Source organism: Anas acuta, chromosome 5 (genome assembly GCF_963932015.1).
Source record: "Anas acuta chromosome 5, bAnaAcu1.1, whole genome shotgun sequence".
Classification (NCBI taxonomy): Eukaryota; Metazoa; Chordata; class Aves; order Anseriformes; family Anatidae; genus Anas; species Anas acuta.
The window spans coordinates 31877778-31898969 of record NC_088983.1 but is presented as its reverse complement, the minus strand read 5'-3'; the positions used below and the strand labels follow the sequence as shown (position 1 = coordinate 31898969).

Here is a 21192-nt window from a genome sequence, read left to right as displayed (position 1 = left end):
TGATAGCAATCAATGTTCATACATACTTTTAATCGCTGTATCCACTGGGAATAATCACTTCCGGGCCTCTCTTGAAGTCCACCTGCCCCACACTAAGATGAAAGGGATTTCCACGCTGTGAATCGAGTGGCACAGGCTTGACGCTTACCAGGATATTAAGCACAAATTAAAATGGTTTGAAGAATATTGATGTGGGTCTGAGGTTGGCCAGTTGCTGGTTGAGGGGATGATGCTGCCAAGTCTGGAATAGATTGGCAAGGAGCAAGAACAGCCTTTGCCTTTCCTATATCCCCTGAGGGTTTTCTCCTGCTCTTTTTAGGACACGACACTACTTGCAAAGGTGCAGTAGCATACGTGTTTAGGATGGAGGCGTGTGCTTTGGGAACAGGGCTTGTGCGCTTTCCAGGTTAGGAACGATTTTCCTGGGTTCGTTGTGACTTGTCTTCTGATTGTTGAACTTGTAGATTTGGAAAGTCTTCTGCTTGCTAGCTGGCGCATCACCCCAGCCTCGGCTCTTTGTTGCTCCGAGTTGGTTTCCAGCCAAAAACATCAAAGGCTCGCAGTGGCAAATCCGCGCTGTTTCCTCCCTGGCAAGCGCTTGACTTGTACAGAGTCTGCCCCCTGTAGAAGCAGCAAAATGGTTTGTCTTGTACCAAACTACCTTAACTCAGAAGCGAGCGGGGTTCTGTGGTTGGGCTCTGGCAGATGTGCCTCTTCTGAAATCTCCTTGCGTTTGGTTAGGCAGTTACTTGAGATTGACTGTTGAGCAATATAAATCTCTCTTGGCACTGAGAACTGTTCCCCACCTGCCACTCCAAGAACATTCATTGATGCTTGCGTGAAAGCAGATGTACTTTTAGTTGCACCTTTAGGAAAAGATCTTTACAGAACAACCTTAGAGCTACTTGGCTTCGTAAGCAGGGACGGGTGGGGAACACGTAAAGCTCTGCAACAACCCCATTGATACAGCATTGATGATCTGTATGGGAAAGATGGTTGTGACTCGGAACAGAGATCAGGAGTAAGCATTTTCCAGCAAGGCAGACAACTCCATTGCATCTGCAACTTCCTTTGCTTGCAGAATCTCAGGGGACTTAAAAAAGGGTCCACACTGTTAATGACTACCTCTGTGTAGCCAGGAATGAAAGCAGTGTTTAAGTGAGGAGTTCTACTATCCATATCTAGCAGAATTAAAGCTCTTCTCTCTAACTGAGGGAGCAAATGCTTATTAGTTTGTTTTTGTAAGGCACAGAGTGAGGCTAGTCTGGCTCTGGGCTTTGCAGGCCCCCTTGTATTCTAATTTCTCTCCCTTACTGTCTTTTATTTGCAGCTCAAAGACATGTCCTCACGTACATGGAGGATGCAGTGAGCCAGCTGTTGGAGAACAGAGAAGATATTAGTCAGTATGGCATTGCCAGGTTCTTCACTGAATAGTAAGTACACGAGGACACTGCCAACACGGGCAGCCTGAGGGGGGCTTTTGGAAACAGGCAGGGTACATGGAGAATGGAGCTGGACACATGCTGATTATGTTGTGAATGCTGCATTTCACTAGGTTAGCCAAGGGCTGCCTGAGCATGTTTCAGAAACGTGCATGGGTTTCGTACAGTTTGGTACCTCTCCTGTTACAAACCTCCATGTGAAGCAGTCATTTTAGGGAAGAAAGTTTTTAAAAGCATATTAAAAAAAAAACAAATTGTGCTTGGCTTAATCAGGGCTGTTGGCCAGTATCAAAAGCAGGGAGTGCTTCTGGTTTCAGCAGCACTTATTCTTTCTTTTTCTGAGCATGAATTTGAACTGTTTTGTCTCCTTGTGTGATTGTTATCATGCTGAATGCTTTAACAGAATGTCTCTTGCTCCCTTATAATCTGTGTAAGTCCTTAAAAGGAACATAATAATTAGCACAGATAATCTCTTCCTACTAGTTTAGAAGGATTTAGGGGGGAGGGAAACTGTGTGCTAGTCTTCAACATTATTGATGTTGACTCAGCTGATCACTGTATGTTTTGCGAATTTATTGTCTTACACAATATTTCAAGGTCTCCAGGCAGCTTCATTAAAAAATCTCTTGGTAATGGGTGTGCTTGCAGTTGGTATGTTTCAGTCTGTCCTTTGCCCATTTGAAAATCTGCTTGCTTGCTTGCTTCCTTTTCTGTTAACTTTTGCTGAGACAAATCAACGTGCAGAGCATTTCACAAAACTCTCTGTACTACGTCTGTGGAAGAGAATTTCAAAGCACAGGAGCAGCTTTCTTTCTGAGCTGACCAGAGGTGTTTTTTTTTTTTGTTTGTTTTTTGTTTTTTTTTAACTGAAGCATCAATTTGACCTCCAAATGAGATCTAACTTGCTATTTCAGTTGTCTGGACTACTTACATTATATTTTCCTGCCCCATGCATATTTTAAACTTATAGATACCAGAGATTCTCACTGGTATAGTAGTAATTAAAATAAACTATGCAGCAAGTCTGAGTGGAAATTTTCAAAGCAAGTGGTTTTGGAAACAGGGTGAGAAGCTGCTCAAGACCAGTGTGTTTTGTCCATGCTTGGCAGAGGAGGTAAGATATGGGCTATCTCATTTTTCTGTTTATAGAACAAGTCTTTTAGGTAGGTCGCATTGTAACAAGAAAATGTTTTTTGGTGGTTCCTTATCTGTCTTGTTCTCAACAAAGTACTTCCAGCTTTCACTTGGAGTGAATTGTCCCTGTTACAAAATCTGGAAGTCCCATGTACGACTTCCAGAATAAAGGCATTTACACAGAACAATCAAGAAGAATCAAACAGCTGAACAAGGCTGTTATGTTTTACTATTAACCTTTCCCTGTAGTGCACTTCCATGTTCTGAGCAAGTTGCGGTGGTAGCAGTCATTGATATGTGAGAGTTATGGAGAGCTAATCACTGAGAGCAGGTACTGGGGACAAACAAAGTTACAATCTGTGCACACGATGTGATTGGGAATGATGATACTCCATCAGATACAGGTGACTTTCCACAGAAAGTAATACCAAGATTAATCAGCTGAACAAATAGTAAACAAGAGCTTGAAGATAAAGAGCACAACTATAATGACCTCCACCCTAAGCAGGATTTGTTTACCAAGACTGAAAACAAGGTGGCTCTGAAATACCTAGTTGAAATTGTCATTCAGGCATCTGTCCAGATTGGGTTTGGTTTGCACCTGCTTTCAAGCTGACACCTCAGGGCCTTTTCCAAACTTCTGCACATACATACTTCAAAAATTAAATGGTGGTCAAAGAGGTCTACCACACTCTTTAAAAACTGCTGATGTTGCTTCACTGCAGTATTTCTTCATCGTGACCTGATAACCACCACCTTTTCACTTCCTAGCCCTCTTCCACCTCTGAAAGCATAAATAGTAATTCCAGATCATTGCGACAAACAAACAGAACCATCAGCATGGAGCACAACCCTCTGATTGACGTAAGTGCTGGAGCTCATGTTTTTCCTGTTTATTTTCAAAGATATGGCTTTCTACAATGGCTTTGTGTTCACACTGAATTTTCCATGGAGCTTCTGATTTTCTGAAAGACAGAAAAAAGATGGCATTTTTTTTTTTTTCTGTGAGTAATTTAGAACTTGTCACTTTCTTTTTTTTTTTTCTGTCTTTTTTTTTTTTATGTGGTATAGCTGGAATTTAACGGATGACATTGTGTCCCTGTACCAAAGCACAAACAGCCTTTGTGATTTGGAGAGCTGTGAAACTCTTAGCGTGTGGAATGTGTGAATCTTTCTTATGTGGAGAAAAAATAATCAGAACTATGGAGACAGCCAGAATAGGCAGTTTCCCAGGGCTAAGTGGTGTGTCCTTGCTGCCCAGTGGAATTCTACTCACCCATCCGTCAGTGTTTGTTCAGGCTATGCTTGATCTTGATTTTTATTTTTTGATCTTAATACCTTAGAACTCTAAGATAACTCGTGAGATTCCTAAGGTTTGTTTGTACTGTTCTAGTGTTTTGCTTGTTCCAGGTTATTCTACGGGAGAGGATTGGCATGTCTGTATTTTGAAGTACGCTGTAGGGATTTAAGATAAAGGAGCTTGTTTTCAGGTGTCCAATCCTTCCCGTTAGTAAGGACAGCACAGTGTTCGCTTAGCATCACAGGCTAAAAGCCCAGAATTTAGGAAGCTAGGAGGTAGGCCCAAGCAAGTAATTTTTTTCAAGTGTGTGTAGGGTAAAGTAATACAACTTCTGTAACTTTGCAGAAATAATGAAGTTAATGTGTCAAGGATGTGAAGTTAGTGTGTTAGATATTCTCCAAACCCTTTTCAGAGGGCACACTGTTCAACACAGTGGTGTTGCATGGACAACCCCTCCTCACTGGATTCACCACTGAAGAGCAGTTGTGGCCTTTCCATTACACGTTACCGTGGGTCACTTCAAGTCTTTGTACCAGTTACAACAGCTATTTTATGAATAATTATTAAGAAAATACTCGGTTTTGGGGTTTAGCTTATTTGAGTGAAATTTCAGAGTTGAAAACTAGGTGGTCATAGAGCTCTGTATGGATCAAGCTGTAAGTGTTTTGCAGGCAAGGAGTTGTTCTTAGCTCAGGAAATGAGGCTGGTTATGTATTCCACTGCTATTCACTGCCTAGCACTGATTGCTGATTGCAGAGGGCTGACCCTCATCTCCGCAGCTCCCCTTCCAGAATATTTTTAGTCTTTAAGGATATTTTTTTTTCACCCACTTTATTCAATTGTTCATTTGTCCCAATTATGTGGACATCTGCTTTTAATCTTGGGAGTTCCTTGAGGCTTCTCTCACCTGACTCGCTCCCAGCTCTTACAGGAACAGGACTCAATCACTCTTCTGTGAATTAATCCACATCTTTTTGCTAAAGAGTAAAATTATTCCTCTCTCAGGACTAGTCTAAATTTTATAGATCTGCTGAAATGCTACTGGTATTTGCTCGTTACAAACCCAAGAAGTCTCTGCTCTGCTTTTGAATCTCCATGAAATAGAGACTCTTGAAAACCCTCCATGTAATTATGGACTAATGCTGCTTTACTTCTTCCAGCCTATCTTCTGTGCCAACATATCTTAAAGGGACACGTTCCTCCTATACATTATTTATTATCCTGTTTTCTTGATTGTTCTTGTACTCAAGAAAAGCAGGGCCCCCATGCTAGTGGATTTGATCACTCAGAGGGAATGTGCATCATGCCCCACTTCAAGTTTTCTGGGATCTGAAGGGGAAGCTGTGTGTTTATTTCCCTTCAGCTAGAAGAAGCAGCACAAACTTTTCTTTACCAAAAGGCTTCCTTTTAGTCCTTTTTTTTTTTTTTTTTTCTGTGCTAACAGTGTGCTTGAAACTTTTCCAGTTTGCAGGTAGATGACCTGCTCTGTTCAAGACTCCTTGGAAAGGCATATTTTTTTGTTCTTCTTCCAGAACACTTGTTGTTTTCCTTTGTTTATGGTGCAATGTCTTTGGGTTTACCTGCCAGCTGGAGCACAACTGAGAAAGGCATCTTGCTGTTGTTTTGCAGATGCCTCATCGCCTCTGCTGGGCTCTGCAAACTGATGTCCAAGATTCCCTGTTTATGTAAAAGGATGTTTCAGCTGGGTTTAACTTGAAGCGTCCCTGCTGGATCTTGTGCACATTCATGTGCTCTCTGATGACTGCTTTGATAATATCTATCTGAGAAGCTGTGTGTGATGCGTGTGTTTGCTGTCAGGGGGGACTGGATGCTGCATTTAGGTCAGTTGTGTGGTTGGCATGGAGTTTTTTTTTCAAAATCCCAGGTCTCCGCTATGTAGAGCACTTTTACACTAAGGGACACTTATCTAGTTCAGAATAACAGGACTGCCAGTGCTATATAGCTTGAGACCATGGGATAGGAAGATGTTATCGTGGTGAGAAATAATATAGTAATGAAGGTGCCTCATTTTCTCCTGCTCTCTGGATTGGCTAGAACAATTTGGTGAACTCATTCCTTAGGGACAGCTGTGATACTGCTTTTTTGACCTCCTCTGGCAATAGCAGTGACACCAGCTTCGTTATCAGAAAAAAGCTTTCAGCTTGTTCAGTCCTGTACGTCTACCTTTCTTTAGCTAAATAAAAGTGTAGAGGAAACAATGTCCTCCTGTTTAAAATGGTCTCAGTACCCTTGGGGGAATGGAAGAGGCAGAGGGGAAGGGCCAGGAATGGGACAGATGGGATGCCTGTGAGAAATAAGCCACTCACTGAAGGCAGCACTGAATGACAACTGGAAATAAGCTGAATTATCTGCTTATAAACAGGAGAGATTCTTAGAGCTAACTCAGAGCCATATGTTTTGTTTTTTTTTTTCAGCCCTCTGTGTGCGTAGGCCTTATCGTCGTCATCTTGCTGTCATCTGCACTGTATCTTTCCCCTTTTCACAGTAACTTGTTCTATCTTGCTTGTAAGGATAGTGTAAGCTCTTCAAGACAGGAATTATATTGTACTGCATGTATTTTACAGCATGCAGCACTGTACGACATTGTCTCCATGCTTTGTACGGTTGTAGTATAAACAGCAAAAACAGTAGTGAGAAGGTCCTTAGGGCTTTGACAGGTTGTACTGGATTCCCTTTTTGAGAGATGGAGTCTAGCAGGGTGTCGTCATTAGAACTTGTTGGCAAGACTGTTTGGGGCGGGTGTGTGTTTGTTTGTTGGTGGGGAAGGTGTTTTTTGTGTTGTTTTTCCTCCCCCTCATTCTGTGTTTTTTGGTTTTGAGAAACTCAGCATCTGGCAGGTAAAAATTCTTTCAGGTTCTTACAGCAAATGTTGATAAGCTCTCTCACACTATTTTTGCAATAGCTCATGAGATTGTATTTCCTGCGTTCCTCAAATGCTCTCAGGACTTCTGCAATTCTTTGCTCTGGAGAGAAAACTACAAAATTATCATGCTCAGTGTGAGCCTGCAGTGAGCTGTGTGATAGGTGTGAAGCTGCTGCTGTCAGCGACCCAGCTGTGAAGCAGCCCTTTGGGCTGAAAATCTCAGCTGGGGGGATGTGTGTGATGGCTCCTGACAGGCTCTTGCTTGGGATTCCTTGGTCCCTAGGGCACTACATGAGTGCTGCCTGTCTCTCCTTCACTTTTCAGTTATCAGTGGGGAGAGAATGAATATATGCATTCTGAGAGACAGCACTCGTGCCAAGCACTCTGAGGAGCAGATTTTGCAGCTCATGTGAATGAGTTACTACGAGTGAGACGTTTTCAGTGTCTGTTTCCGGAGAGCAGATAGATTTGCAGGACTGAGTTTGGCGATAAATTTTCCTGGGGAACCTATAATAGTTGCATATTTCTACACTCACAGATGTGTGGTGAACGGACACAAAACCTTTCTGTTAAAGTCCATTTGTTGTCTCTACAGAGGAGACTTGTTAGAACGGGAAGTCTGTCTCTTCCTTATAATCGAAGTTTCTCCAAGCCATAGCAGAAAAAGGATTTCAGTACCACCTGCCTACACAGTAAGGGCATATATTTTGTATGAGAGCTATGGGAGGGTGGATAACTCAGATAATTTGTCATTTAAAATTACACAAATTTTGTCCAGTGCCTGTAGATTGCCTGTAGCTTGATGTTTCCAGTAAAGAACTGCTTGACAGCAGGAACAGTACTCCTATCTTCATCTGACAGGCAGGTTCTGTGAAGTCCCAGTTTTCCCAGAGTTGTTTCTTTGCAACAAACATTGCAACAAGTCCTAGCCTGACAAGTATGCTGATTGGGATGGCTGCTGTTGAGTAAACAGCTGGAAAAAATGCATATATTAATGGGAATAACACACCGATTCCCACTGAAGCTTGTACCTGTTGCCAATATATTCAAAAATATAACTTTTTTTTCCCACATACTTGAGAATCTTACAAGCGAGGAGACGCTTGGATGAATCCAAACCCTTGCAAAGAAAGAGGGGAGGAAATATCATAAGGAGGATATTTGGTAAGCAGGACAAACAGATGAAGTTTGCAGTCAGAAGAGCAACATAGTGTTGAACATAGAAGGCAACGTTTATGTTTGATGCTGCATATGATAATACATTCCACTCAGGAAACTTATAATACTGTTTTGATGACAGCAGAATCTAGAAAACGTGCCATAACATAGGAACGTTAGCACTTGATATCAGCACAGTGGCAGCACAGGGTAGTTCTCTACAGGTAAGCCTCCCCTTCTAAATAGCCGAGCTGCACTCTGCTCTTGCTGTCTGAAGGGGAGCAATTGCATCTTTCATATGCAGTGTGGTCAGATTGTGATGCTTCCAGGAGGCATTCACTGTGTATCAGTGCAGTCTTTGCTTCTTTACTATTGCTTTACATCATGGAAACTACATGTTGCAGCACATGTGGTCTGACTGCCTGATAGAAGACCTTTATATAGCTGGGTGTATCTGTATGCCTTCTTATAACCTTGAATGCTGAAAGGCAACATGTTTGCCATAGAGCTGAGATGCCTTCAATGATCATTAAACCTAATTGCATATAAGCAGTGTTGATAGCTAATGAGCCTGAAAAACAGACATCTGAAATTTTCCAAAAGGTGAACTCCAGAAACCTGGCAAATGGTGTAAGTGGTAGGATGATGTGTATCTGAGTTATCTATGTTTATGCTGTTTCTCTGGGCTAGGTTTGAATGTATTTTCCTCCGTCTAGCTTTAGGTAATAATTCTGCTTATGCTTCCAAATTTTTATTAGTTTTTGGTGTAGTTGTTAATGTTACTAATGCAAATTTGGACACACATGCATGATCCCAGCTAGAAGTTAATATCAGGCTGTTGTTAAGATACGTTGAATGTACAAATTTATTCTTGGAACAGTTTGAATAATTTAGGGAGTAATTGAAAAGGATGAGATCCTGCAATATGCTGAAAACTGATCACTCTCATGTGGATTAGAAGGTAACAGAAGTAATTTTAACTTGATCTGTTTGGTTTGTGATACAGTTTTCCTACTCCCTGGTCCACCCCTGCTGTCTGCATTTGGCAGTGCAACAAAATAGATGTGTAAGTCATTGCAGTTCCTAAGAACATCTTTAGGGAAACTCCTGTACATGGGTTCTTTGGGGTTATTTCGCCATAACTTATTTCATCAGTTGGGTATTTTATAGATGATCATTGTATTACTTTTGGGACGCTACAGGGTCTTTTGTTTCATTTTATTTTCTCCAACTGTCTACTGTTTTTTTTGTTGCTTTTTTTTTTTTTTTTTTTTTTTTTTTTTTTTTTTTTATATCTGTGGTATTTGACGCTTAATTCCTTCTCCCTGTTCTTGCATTTCTGATCACATATTTCTGCTCTGCTTTAGTCTGAATTCTTGCAGAAGTGAGAGGGCCCTCGAGTCAGAATCGTATATTGTCTGTCTTCCACTGAGGGAAGCTCTGGAGCAGAGCTTTCTGTAATGCAAAGTAAACACTCAATGCTGAGATCACTTTGAAAAACATCTTTCTCCATCATTCTGGAAAATGGCTTATTTGTGCTTGCTGAGTCACTCTGGGTTGGAATATATTGGAAAAAGAGGCAAATAGTGACTTATCCACAACAGATGTAGTGGGTCTATTTACAGTCTTTTGCTTACAATCTGCAATGTGTATATAAAAGAGTAATCTCTTGTCATGCTTGGTCACTTGCCGTAAGGATTGGATTTCCTGCAGCTTCTGTAAATGTTTTGAAGAAAACTGTTTTAGTAATGTGTAATTGGCACCGGGGATTCAGTAGAAATGCAGGAGAAAATAGGAGTTCTGGAAAAGCATAATAATGGAGGAAGCTTAGTACCCACTGGTAACTTCATTTTACTATACTCTTTTTTCTTTTTAGGAATTTACATGTCATAGTCTCTTCCTTTTCTGTAAGGAAATTTTTTGGAACACACTAGTTCCTCCAAAACAGTTTTTGATGTCTCAAACTGTAAGAAAACCACTGTTGCATACATGATTGCTTCAGTATTAACTATACCTTTCCCTGTATTACAACCTCATTTGGTTTTGTTCTAGTTTTAATGAAGCATTTTGGCATGAATCTAGACTATGTGCAAACGGGAGATCAATTTCAGAAGAATGTTTGGCTTCCATCCATTTAAACTTACAAGACTGTATTAAAGTAGAATAAAGTAATGTAAGTTTGAGGAATGTTTTATCTGTCCTGGAAAGATCTTTAAGAAAAGATGGAACAGAATTTAGGCATTTATTGTCTTGGGGATATTGGAAGAAGTTTTGTGTTCGTTTTTAGGCTGTAAAATGTTGTGGTGTTAAAGGAAATTTTGAGGAGCATTTCCAATTGTCTTGCTAAGAACATGGCCAACAAATGTAAAATTTCTCATAAACTGGGTATACCAAGCTGTAAAAATCAGCAAATGCCTACAGCATGGGATGCAACAAGATCCTATTATAGGATTCTGTATCCTTTACAAGGTAAAATCCCTTAAATGTCTCTGCGTTCCCAAGAATAGCAGATGGCTGAAAGCCTTATAGTTCTTCTAGTTAGTTTCCTTTTCTCTCCTTTTTAAAAATAATAAACCTGAGTTTTTTTGCTGTTGTGTAGTGTTGAAACCATACAGATTCCAGAACGTTAGCCTCAGAGACTTGCAGTAATCTCATGTCTGACAAAATGAATCCCATTGCATTTCGTCAAATGAATTGGACAAACAGTAGCTCGTCAATGCTACAGCCAAGCAGCGGGCATAAAGTGGTTTAGCTCAGCAATCTCTAAATGCAGACCTAACATTAACGTAAAATGATAAAGCTTCATCTCTGCTGAGGAATTCTGGCAGTGTTCATTTGTTGCCATGATGGAAATCCTGGAAGCTGCTCAGTCTCTGATGTGCTGTGGTTCTTGCCAGTGCAACTGAATCAGGTGAGGGAATATTGGTTGTTGTTTTTTTTTTTATTCTAAATTTCTCCATTCTGGCCAAGACTGAAAAAAGCAAATATTGGAGCTGCGCGCATGGCAGAACCATGCAGCATTGAATCTCCTTTTAAAACAGCCGTGAGTTTCTGTTTCAGTGGTTTGTGGATCATCACCATCATAATGCAATTGTACTGATATCTTTTAATCTAATTAAAAGTCTGTTTTATTATAACAGAGCTGTCTTGAACTGTCTGGCAATATGACCTACAGGAGGCTGTGCAGAGTGGAACAAGCAGGCCCTCACCTTTCTGAGAAGCCAGTTTGCCTTTACTTTGATCTCAATGGTACGAGATGGGTTCAGTCATTCAGCGATTCTCAAATTCACACTCCTCTTTCAGTGGACATTGACTTTTTGGTATCAAGTTCCATCTCCAGCCACTGTCAATTCCGTAGCAACTTCCAGATTTGTTAGGCTGGAAGTAATCTGACTGCTACCTTGTGATGCTTGCATTTTTAATGGTTTCTCTTCCTTGTGCCATTCTCTCACCCTTGCCCCCAGTTCCCTTAACAGTTGCTGTAGCATCTCAGAGACAGTGAATCAATTCCACAGTGTGACAGGTAGAGCAACAATATATCCACTTAAATAAAAGAAGGCAAAGAATGGAGTTCATGGTGTTAGCAATGCTTATTGAAGGCTTGAATCTCCCATGCCATCTGCATAGCGAAGGTTATTGAGCAGTTCAATACAGAGCCCTCTTCTTCCCAAGAAATGTCTACCTAGACGAGTTTGAACAAATACTAAACACATTAGCTGGAGAGTTAGCACCTTCCTTGGTGTAGTTATAATTCTGCATTTTACTTATTTATTTATTTAATGTTTGAGGTACAAGGAGGGCAAGGGTTTTTGAGGGAAGCTGAGTAGCAACGTGGTGATCTCCTTAAAACCTGTTCTAACAGCATTCATGCAGCCGTCACTGCAGTGGGCAACACGCTGTGTTTTTGTATTCTGCTGTAAAAACTAAACCTCCATTTATACCAGCAAGACCTTTCTAGGCTCACTGAAGCACCATGTGGTCTGAAATTACCTGATCAGACTGAAAAAGCTACTCGTGGTGATTGATGCTTATCTCTGAAGGCTTCCTTACTTTTTCCTTAAGCACCTTGGAGGGCTTCTGCACGGCTATTTACAGCCTGCCATTGTACGCCCTTCCCATCTTTCCAAATACTAGATTTCCCAGCTCATAACTCTAAGCAGCGGCTTTATTTCAAAGCAGAAAGGGGCCTCAATATGTGGCCTATTATATCCATATCAGCTTGCCTTACTCTTTTCAAGCAGCTATTGTGTTTTAATAGGGCCCTGCCTGGCAGGGGGAGTCCTTAATTCCTGCTCTGTAAGAATGGCCAGCTTGAGTTACAGCAAACTGCAGGATGCTGCTCTGATCAAAAGGCCTCTGTTTTAAGAGATTCCCCTCCCAGCCCCCATTTGCTGCTTTTGTTTTTAAATCCTGGGCTAATAATTCAACACAGTAAGGTCATTTTAGCTTTTGATTTGAAAGCTTCAAGGTCTTAAATTACTGACCTAGCACAGGAAAAATCAAGGGAGGGGACTCTAAAAAGATAAAGGGATTCCAGGTAATAAAAAGCAAGCACAGCAACTCTTTTTATCCTTTCCTTCTCCAGAATCTGTAGACTGGTCTCAGAGGGTTTGATTTGATACAAAGCAACATAAGAAGGCCTGTTTGCTGCCTATCTGAGCTGTGTCACAGGTGCTGTGCTTCATTTCCTTTCAGACGGTACTGGGGATAATCTCTGTACCACCTGTACTAATGCTGCCATGAATACAGATATCCCTGGGCCTACACCAGAAAGCCTGAAAACAAATCTCTAACATTTGTGTCACTCCTTCCTCTCTTACCGCTCCCCACAGCTGAAATAAACTTGAGTGGGTGAGACAGAACGGATTACAAAAAAAAACAACCCACAAAGGCTGTTTGCAGTGTTACATCACCCAGTCGCACCAAAATGTTAAGTGTTAATGATTTCCTATCTGCCCAGTTGTTAAAAAAGGATTTTTTTCCTTAAAGTCAGCCATCAGGAATAACTGTCAGCATCTGTTTCACCTTAATACCATTAACACATTTCAAAGGAAGTGCCTAAAAAGCACTGTTAATTTCATTAGAGGAAGATGTTGATTTCTTTTAGGTTAACTTCATTGTCCTGAATCTTAATATCTCTGGAATTTCACAAAGCACTTGGTACAACAGCTTTGCATTGAGGAATGCTGATATTTCTCTGCTACCTTCCAAGAGTGATAATCCAATAAATAATCCAATGATTGGTCTGCATCTTGCACGTAGCCTAGTAAACTTAAATAGGTAAGGAACAGCAATCTTACATTAAACTATGCTCATTCAGTAGTACTTTATTCATCGTAGCAGTATATCTGGGATTTTTTTCTCAGTGATGCCCATTATTTTAAATGTTTCCCCTGTCTGGGCTCTTTCCAGGCAAGGTAAACCTGACTTTGCTATTTTGGAGCAAAACCTTGAGTAAGTGTGATTGGTCGCTTCGGGATGCTTTGTGCGTGGATGAGTTATTTAACAACAGAAATTGCCTGAGCTTTAAGGCCTTTTGAATTCCAGTATTTTCTATTGCTAGAGCTAGTTCTTTGTTACCCATTGTACCGTAGTTTCTAATCCTAATACTCCTGATTATCCCTACTTACTGTGCTTTGGTTCACACCATGAAGCAGACTTGGAGCTCGTGACCTGGGTTCCTTTCAGATGAACTAAACTGAAAGATGTGTTCCAACTGCAAATGAGCATGCAGTCCAGGAGACCAAACCAGAGCCAGTCCAAAGTGTGTTTCAAGAAAAACGAACCCTGAAATACCCACAGCGTTGACATCAGGTTCTCTGCAGAAGCAGCATAAGCCAGCAAAGTGAGCTTTTCCTCCTTCATCATGCTCTTGGTGGAAAATGAAAGCAGTATGGTGTAAGTTAAGGAATAACGGTCCCTGTTCATTGCTTTAGTAGAGAAGGGGCCCTGAGAACTCATTCAGTAACCAAAGGTGGCACCTGCTAGGGGGACAGCGGGGCGCTGGCAAACTTCTGTCCTTTGCAGGGCACGGGGCTCTCTCTGCATTGTGCATGTTTGGCTTTGCCCGAGTTCAGCAGGCAGAGGCTAACTACTGCAGTGGGTTTCAATTGGGATGTTACCATAGCATCCTGGGACTTTTACAATCTATTTAGAAGTCCAAAGGTTTGAAAAGAGTGCTTGAAAGTTTCTGAACTCTGGCAAGTTGCCGAAATGTAATTACACAAAAGACAAAGCCTTACTGAAAGCAGCTCTGTTTGGAGAAGCAGCACCTGAGTGCGAGGGTTCCCAGCACAGCCATTTCTGAGAGCTGGGGCTGTTTTATCTGTCTCCTCCCAAAACTTTTTTCTTCCTCTCCCATGCACGTGCCATCCCCCAAGCATGGACTGGGTGTGCTGCAAGATGCAGCTTTCTCAGCAGTGGCATCGGAAGAGATTTGATTCCTTGGGTTGGCTGCTCTAGGGCACATGATGGAAAGGAGTGAAAAAGGAAGACCTTTAGGTCCCTACTGCAAAAGCTTCTTCAAAGTTTCCCATTGAGCAAGAACCTTGCTTTAAACCTGTCTCATCTTTCCCCAGAATATTCTCTTAAGTGAATGAGAAGCTTAGCACAGTACCTGGTTGTGTAACAATTCTTGTGTGAAATACGAGTGTCTGCAGTAAACTGGTGTTAATGTTCAACTCACTGCCTGGTCTCAGTTTTTATTTCAGACAAACATAATCGTGTCATTAATAACTTCTGGTAGTGGTCTTATTTGTCTACACTATTTACTGGTAAGGTAGAGGGCCAGGACAGCCATTAGTCCTGCAGTTGAAGACTTTGAAACTTCCTAAGCTTCCTTCTAGGAGGATTCTCTGCAAATGGCCACGCTGAATGCCTGAAAGGGGGGAAAGGAGGAGTTAACCAGATAAGTGAGGAGTTATTTTCCCAGCTTGTATTTCTAGGTTCACTAGCCCGCTTTCAAATGAATGAGGTCAAACTAACAGCTTGTAAAGATAGCCTAGTTTGTAGGTCTTTCTCCTGCACAATGTGCTGCTGAGCTATGGCCACCTGACTTTGCTGAGGGTATGAGTTGTTCCGTGAGAGGAGGACAGATAGAGGAAAAGACTGAGCAATCCTAAGGGAGGAACCTCAGCAGCTGTTAAACTTGCTGAGAATCTTCGAGCTAAGTTTGTTGCCTTGCAGTTGATATCTTGCTTACTTAAACCATTCCTCTGGGAGGGCAGCTTCTTTTATTCCTGTGTTCAAAAGAAACTGGAAAAGACATCTGTTCAAGTGTATATTAAAATCAAAGGTAATGTGTTGGTCACATTGCAGACATGCAGTTGAAATAATTGCAGTAGGTTTTGGTAGTCACCATTCCTTTTGCTTTCAGCAGAGTTTACCTGCAGGCCATTGCTACTTGCCACATTAATGATAACTTCATCTCTGGGTCATCCTTATGGAAAAGGTGCCAGTGTTAGATTTGTACTGCCTCTCTACCCACAATAAAATAATTAATGTAAGTATTATAAAATATGTTTGAAATAGATAATTCCTGTCCCTGGTAGCGGTGTTGACCCTGCCTGAGAACAGACCTGTTGATCTCAGTGGGCTGCTTGCTGGATAGCTCCACCGTGGGCTGCAGGAGGTGGCGCTCTCCTTTGAGCTGAGCACTTGCAAACTATAAAAAAGAATGTATAAAGTAATTTCTGAAATGCAGCATCTTAACAGAGATAACACTAACTCCTGTGGTTGCAGACTTGAGTTTTGGGGCAAAATCCTCCCATTGTATAGTTAAATGAAATGTTATTGCAAGAGATGAGGAACGAAAGAAGCAATGTGCCTCTTCTCTCAACTAGCTGACGGCACTTGGCTGTCAGTACACGCAGGTGTGCTGTGTTCCAACATATCCACCCACTCTTATAGCCGAGTAAGCAACAACAAATGATATCATTCCCTTCTGCCTGCTAGCTTTAGAGCCATCCTGTGCTGAAAATCCAAGTGCCTTCAGTTTTCTCTTATTAGGACTAAGGAGTAATATAGCAGAGCTGTCTGCTGTGAGCTAATAGTATGTTAGCTTCATGTCTGGAACTTTCCCTTATAGATGTGCCAGGATTTGCTTCCAGCTGGTGTAGGTACTGTAGTTGTTCTGAGCAATATAACTTGGGTACATTTAGATAAATCATTGTGCAGCTAACCTCCCCCTATTTCTTTCTCAGATTTAAACTTTGAGTATTCTTTCTCGTTCCCTCAGGGGTCTGTACAACCGTACTCTTGCCTTCATCTTTTTTTCCTCTTCCTATATATCTCCCTTATGTGTCATCTTTCTGAAAGCTGCCTTCTTCAATTATACCAAGCTGCTTCTTTTTCATTTGTACCCTTCTTTTTTTTTTTTTTCCATCAGCCTGTCAAATCATCAACAAAACAATGCAAATAAGAAATCAAAAAAGTCTTATAGGTTGTGGTTTGGGATGAGATGATCTGAAACGCCATTTCCAGCTTTGTCACAGTTGCTTTGTGGGATTTAAAGCAAGTTTCTTTCCCTTGCTCTGTACTTCTTCCCTCTAAGTAATGAGCTATAACACTTTGTAGTGAATATTCTTCACTTACAATAATAGTCATGGGAGCTCTTTCCTCTAATTTTGGGATATTTTGATCAGACACAGGTTCTACTTATTTACTTAAATCTTTTGCTACGATGCCTGTGCTTTTCACTGGCTTGCACAGCACAGGTGCATGAGTAAGGCTTCATAAATGTGAAATAATCAATTTGTTCATGATATTTACAGAAAAAAGTGTTCCTGATTTCCAGGATTCAAGGATGAGTGTTTTTTAATCATAATGTGGTTGTACTTATTTTATGTGAGTTGCATTCCCTTCAGAATAGGAGGGCTACAACCACTCCACCCTCCCATCCCCCTAAACTAATAATATGGCTTTAATTTTTGCTATCTCTGGTATAATTCTCTCTGAAATGTGAGGCCCTTTTCTATGCTAGGCAGCATAAAAAGGTGATTGAAACTAGTTATATTTAAGAAGATGATTTTGAAATTGCAAACTGAACGGGCTCCCACTGACCACTGGATTTTTTCTGTTGCGGAGATGCTACCTACGGAGAGGTTCTGCTGTGATGAAAGATAAGCTCGTATCTTTTCATTAATTCTCCACTGTGCAGGCAAGTTAAGCTGCTGTCCCATGTGAATGTTTTTAATGATCTCTCTGGAGTGTTTGAAAGCTTTTGTCCCACTTGCATGATTCAGAGAGAAATGCGCAAAATCCATCTTTGAGGCAACCCTGTCATTGTACCTTTGGTATATAATGTTTGTATTTGCATTTCTATTGTTCGTACATGCTGAGCTCCACCGTACCCAAAGGAGAGCTTCTTACACTTCAGAGAAACCTTTTTAAGACAAATGTTTACCATAAGAAGTTACCCTGAAGTGCTTACAAGTCAAATATGAGAAATTTGTACTAAAATCCAAGACTGTGAATATCAAATTGACTCTCCATCATAATGACCAGCTACTATTTTCAAAATGGACTAGTGCAAAGTGTTATTTAGGGAGGTGCCAGTCTAGTTTTCATGACAACTAAAGCAGATTTTATACGTTCAGTACAGTCATGTCTCAGTCAAGTAACCTAGAAATAAAATCTTGAGACTTCTGTTGAAGAAGATTTTTGTTGTTATTTTGTGGCTTCGGGGAAAACTGGTGAGAATAGCAATGAAATTCAAATGGTGCTAAAAGAAAAGGCATCTTCTGGTCAGACAAACAACAGTAACTCTTAGCCACTCATTTTCCAGTGGATTGGTCTCAAGAATTTAAGTGGCTCTTGGACACCCCTTGCTGGGATTCTTTAGAATGAATTTTACTTTGACAAACCCTTAATTCCTATAATTAAGTTTCAATGTGTGGTTTTTGCAAATAGTCTTCTCTCTAGAGAACAGATGGATATAAGCTTTAGAGATTTGGTTTCACAAAATATAACTGCCAGTGGTTTTTTGCTACTGTTCCAGCTGGCCCCAGAACATTCACATTGGTTCAGCTTTCTAACGTTTTGTTGTTTTTACTTTATCTCCACAGTTTTAACAGTGTGCGTCAAGGAACACACATTTTGTTCCGTGAGTTCAGCTTTGTCCAAGCTACCCCTCATAACAGAGCATCTTTTCTTCGGACCTTCTGGAGATGTTTCCGAACAGTGGGGAAAAACGGAGGCAAGTATTCCAGCATCTGCTGCTATCTTGTTATATTGACATCAAAATTGTTAGCTAGGCTATTAGTGCAATACAAATACTGACACTGCACACTGGCTGAATGTTCTAATGCTGTAAAAAGGGAAACATAATCACAGTACCCTGTGGAATATGTGAAAATTAGTATAGGGGCACCTTGTTGCCTGTGCTCCTTCCATTACAGAACAGTGTGTTGAGCAACAACAGACCGGAGGGAGGACATTTGTGGGACTATGCACAGGGATGCAAAGAAAAAAAAAATGCTGGTCGTCAGTGGATGGGAGTGGGATAGCAGTTGTGGAGATATGCTTCCTACTCTGTATTCAGATTGAGAGCACTAAATGCCCAGTGCTTTGACCATGAGCTCTGCAGGAGGTAGGAGTTACAGTGGTGTTGGGCTGTAGGGTGGTGAACTAGCTCAGCCTAAGCTGTGCCTGAGCTAGTCCTGGAACATCTCCTAGATCACATTACAGGACCCTGATGACTATGGAACAGGGACCACTGACAACTGTGTGACCTCTTCCCCAACCCCACCCACAAGGAAAAAGATTCAATGCCAAAATAACCATTCAGCACTGTACTATCTTGTCTAGCTATTCTTATGCTGTACACTGTAGATTAGGTATTGGAGAACTGGCCAGAGTTCAAAATAAACTCGTGTAACTACATGCAACTAAAATTAAGTTTTGGTTTGGTTTTTAGTTTAAAATTTTAAGCAAACATACTAAACGTTGTTGTACAAATATGAATTTTAGTGGTGTTTGTTTTTTTTGTTTGTTTGTCTGTTTTGTTTTTTGCTTTTTGGTTTCTTTTTGACTATGAGCCTCAGTTGTTTCAAGCTATTCAGCCTCACTTCTTGTAGCAGGGAAGACTAGAACCATCTTTGTACATACAGATAAATACTCAACTTCTAGCTAAGCTTTGCAAAGCTTCTGATTATGATGAACAGTTTCCAAGAGTATAAATAAGGAGATGACTTTTGACATATCTGTTTTAGATCCTTTGAAATTTGACAATTGTAGTTAAACATGACAAAATCTCTAATTAGCTACTGAGGTGGCTAGGTATGCTGTGTGTAACACCTTCTTGCTAGTCATAGTTCTGTTATGTTCTAAGTCATTTATTTTGGTTTAAGGATAACACCTTTAAGATACCAGGTAAATTGTATGGTACTAATCTAATGAGTATGCCGTGAAGACATCTATGATGTAAGGTCAGGTCTTGGTCAAGAAAGAAAGAGTACAGATTCCTGGAACAGGTTTCTGTAGTAGAGTTGAGAGACGACAGTGAAGAAGTCATCCACCAGAACTGCAGTTTGTCAGTGGTGAACCTTGTTGACAAAATGAGAAGCTATGTGATGGAAGGTACCAATTGTTGTACTTCCAATGCAAGTTCTCACCAGACTTTGTCTATCTAACATCTGACCTGGCCAGATGATAGGTACTTGGATTTGTTAGAAAGGACCTAAAAGCTTTGACTACATAATAAGTCAATACTCAGAGGAGTTTTATGTGAATATGGAAAAGGTCTTGGATGAAAATGTAACCACCAAGGTACTTTGAAAGGAAAGGGAGGACCATAAGAACAAAAGCTCAGGTGAATGCTACTATACTCTGGTTATGGTTTTAAAAGAGCTTAGGATATATTTTTCTGACTTCAAAGTCCAGTGGCTGTATTTCTTAGTCTAAGCAAATACGACATGTTTACCTGTATATTTATACATTGTTTATATATGTTTCCTTTTTAAGTTAATTAGAGGTAGAAATTAATCAATTTTAGAGAAGTTGCTGACAAGATTTTCAGCCATTCAGTCCAACTTCTCTGGTTTGATATCAGTAATTACAATCTCAAACCTTGCTTTAATTCATTTTAGTTTTACTTGCTCTGAGCTTATTGTCCCTAATGCATCATGTAACAGGCATTCATTTCTTAAAGGAATTACTCTGTATCTGCAATCAAAATACTACACTTGTGCATAAGAGAACTCAGAACATCCATGGTCTCTTAACCACTAAACTCAATTTACTAAGAAGCAGCTGTGACCTAACCTCTATAACATGGCAGATGAAAGACGATTGTTACCACTCTCAGGCATAGGCTAGACCTGGATATATTTATCAGAAATAAGACGTTTTGGGGGTGAATGCAGGAAGAAATAATGTTATACAACAAATGACAGCAATCAGAAGTTAGTTCGGTGATCCAAACTACAAAATATGTCTTGTTACAATAGAAAAAGTCAAATTTAAGTGATAACCAAAGCAAGTAAGACTCTCAGCTTGGAGCTTTCCTTAGAAGCATGGCTGTCAGAGTGTCTTCTAATTAGATTATTCCAGAAATTAGTTGTTTCTTTATGATCACTGAATGAGAATGCAAGACTGCATGTATATATCAAAGAAACATAGTTATGAGTTTGCATGGAATCATAACTCTACCTAAAGACAGTTTGTTGGTACAGCATGTCATTTTACATTGATACAATTAGGACAATTTTAACTTAATTATGTACAAGAGGTAGAAAAGTTAAGAGTCCTGTTCAGAAATTTTGTTATGGTAATCCTACACCATGCAACTGATGACAGGGCAAACAATCTGCCAGTTCTGGAATTAGAAGCAGTATTGCTCCAGATTATCCTGGAATATAGCTTTTGAGAAGGGAACTAGTGTCTCTCTACAATTGGTGCACTATGTCAGGTGAATGGAAAGTTTCTGTTGTTGTTTATTCCTTTGCCACAAATGTGTTTGGTGCCAGTCATCCCTTTCGATTCTTTTCAGTTTCATTCCAGACCTGAATTTCTGTTTTAGAAGCGAATGGATGTCTTTTTCTTAGTTTTCTCTATCTGTGGTGTGTACAAACTGCATAAATGCTGGCTCTGAGGATGTAGATCAACGCAAACAAGAACTTGCATCAAAGTTTGCACTCTGGATGAAGCAAGAGAGAATAAGATTAAAGATGCCTATGAGACAATGTGATTGCTAAGTGTATAAAAATCTCAACAAATAAATAAAAATTCCCAGCTTTGAGAATTTAATTGGGATTTTAGAAAAGCAGGCAATATTT

The 21192-nt window shown here is 40.4% G+C and overlaps 1 protein-coding gene across 8 annotated transcripts in view; it reads left to right on the top strand.

Annotated features, from left to right (window-relative positions):
• CSTPP1 (centriolar satellite-associated tubulin polyglutamylase complex regulator 1) overlaps positions 1–21192 on the top strand; it is a 96153-nt gene that overhangs the window by 7909 nt on the left and 67052 nt on the right. For 4 of the 8 annotated variants that reach the window (XR_011097074.1, XM_068683757.1, XM_068683756.1 and 1 more), the window contains exons 2-3: positions 1331–1433; positions 17983–18113. Coding sequence is in view for 7 of the 8 variants with exons in the window: in XM_068683757.1 (XP_068539858.1) it covers positions 1331–1433; positions 17983–18113 (234 nt within the window). In the remaining variant the exon portion in view is untranslated. Of the gene's footprint in view, positions 1–1330; positions 1434–13026; positions 13199–13330; positions 13373–15861; positions 16036–17982; positions 18114–21192 lie in introns of those variants that run through there. The other 4 variants (XM_068683758.1, XM_068683761.1, XM_068683759.1 and 1 more) reach the window with 4 other exon arrangements.